The sequence below is a fragment of the Electrona antarctica genome, assembly GCF_951216825.1.
Source record: "Electrona antarctica genome assembly, chromosome: 18".
NCBI lineage: Eukaryota > Metazoa > Chordata > Actinopteri > Myctophiformes > Myctophidae > Electrona > Electrona antarctica.
In genome coordinates, this window is record NC_136799.1 from 44,033,404 (window position 1) to 44,035,583 (window position 2,180).

General features: G+C 46.7%; 1 protein-coding gene across 1 annotated transcript; it reads left to right on the forward strand.

Annotated features, from left to right (window-relative positions):
• Positions 1–364: 364 nt before the first annotated feature.
• LOC306941956 (ubiquitin-conjugating enzyme E2 L3-like) lies at positions 365–826 on the forward strand (the record flags this gene model as incomplete). Its single annotated transcript, XM_079527599.1, has 1 exon — positions 365–826. One exon carries the CDS (start codon positions 365–367, stop codon positions 824–826), a length of 462 nt encoding a protein of 153 aa, XP_079383725.1.
• Between the last annotated feature and the right edge of the window lie 1,354 nt (positions 827–2,180).

Genomic DNA, 2,180 nt, shown 5'->3' on the forward strand with positions numbered 1-2,180 from the left:
GTCATCGTTGCACTCTTGTTGATATAAGCCCAACGGTCGTGTCATTTGGTTTGAATTGTATAATCACTTTTGACGCCATTTTCTCTTTTATGCCCATCGGTCCTATATGGAGTTCTGTGGTCAGGCATGCCCAAATATGGTGCTCAGGTACCAGTACTATATGACATCATATTGATGACGTCAGGTGACATCAAATATTTGTGACCAGAGCAGTTGGAGGCCAGCTCTGATGGATGCCACACCTGAAGCTGTGTGGAACTCCATATTTGGACAGGAGTGACGTCATATTTGATGATGTAGGCAGTCTGCACAGCTTAAAGGCTGGCTACACGCAGTGTCAGAGCTCAGAAAGAGATTTGGCGAGATGGCAGCGATCAGAAGGCTTACCAAGGAGCTTATGGACCTCCGCAACTCCACGATGACAAACTTCCGTAACATCCAAGTCGATGAATCAAACATATTGACGTGGCAAGGGCTCATCGTGCCCGACAACAAGCCTTACGACAAGGGAGCCTTCAAGATTGAAATAAGTTTCCCCGAAGAATACCCTTTCAAGCCTCCCAAGATCATGTTCAAGACAAAGATCTATCACCCAAACATCGACGAGAAGGGGCAGGTCTGCCTGCCCGTGATCAACACAGAGAACTGGAAGCCGGCGACCAGAGTGGAGCAGGTGCTTCAGTCCCTCATCACGATGGTGAACGAGCCGGAGCCCGACCACCCTCTGAGGCCAGAGCTGGCGGACGAGTTCACAAAGGACCGCAAGAAGTTCTTTAAGAACGCCGAGGACTTCACAAAGAAACATGGTGAGAAGCGGCCAACGTAAGGGGTCTCATCCCCCCTCCAAGCCCCCCAGTAAGGCTATCCAACGTTGAAGATGCTACTGGCGAAATGTGGAATTGCAGAACTTTAATGGAGGTGGACGGACGTTCATGACGTCACGTGCGTAAGCCCGGACCTCAAAATCGAGTTGTAATTATACTTCCGGCAGTCTTCCGGGTGCTTCAAAACGACACTGAGCAACTTCCACTGAAATGAATAGCGGGGGGCGGGGCTAACGCTCCAGTTCGGTCTCTATCCTTCATAGCTCTATGCCCTCCTCCAATGAGCAATGTGATCCCCCTATCACACTCGCTCGCTCTATTCTTTTTTTTTTTCCCCCACCATCTCACCTGCCCCAGGGTTATTTCCTTCATGCCTTCCGGCTATACCAAGGATCCCAGCCCCCTAAAGACTTTTGTCTTTCTGACCTATTTTTTTATTTTTTGGTTGGTCTTTTTTTTTTTGTGAATGCTTGATCTCGGCACAACATTTCTTGGCAACATGCAAGCAGAGGATCCCGATCCCTGAAGATTTTTTGAAATCCGTCGACAACTCCTTTTCTTGTATCATCTCTCGGGCCTCACGTATATATGGAGAGAGATAACTCCACTGAGTAAACCTTTTCCAGGTTTATATTAGTATACTAGACAGCTTCCTGGACTTACCCTGCATTGCATGGGAGAAAGAGGCACAAAGTATATATATATATATACGTACAGCCCGCGGGATACGATGCCAGGAACCTATATCATCTATGGCAGTGGTTCCCAAACTTTTTCATGTCAAGGACCCCCAGATTGACACCAATTAGTCCGTGGACCCCCCCATTTGAAGAGATAATGCCAGGGACCCCCGGACCCCCCCATCCCCCAAAATAAATAATTTCACGGCTCTAGCAAACCCGTTTAATTTCAAGGACCCCCCAGTTTCACATGCATTAGTCTACGGACCCCCATTTAATGGCATTTCTATCTCTGGGAGTGTACAAATGGAACCAAAATGGACCCGTCCGGGTCCATTTGGTTCCATAGAAACACTGATCTATGGCAGTGCTTCTCAACCTGATTTTGGGGGCGTCCCAGAGAACACTAGAGTGACAATTTAAAGACTTTTAAGATAACCTTTTGAATAGCCCAAAAACAAAAACGAACAAAATTACTGCATCAAAAGTAACAACAACAATTCAATCAATCATTGTCCAAATTGTCAAAAATATAAGTAAGAAAAAAACGTTTTGAAAGTACCCAATCTACAAGCTCCACAACGCCTCGCAAGGCAAAAGGTTGGCTCAAAAACATGATATGAAAAATGTGTTTTCGTTGTGATGCCAAAGTCATCGCACGGCCGGGTCATCGCAC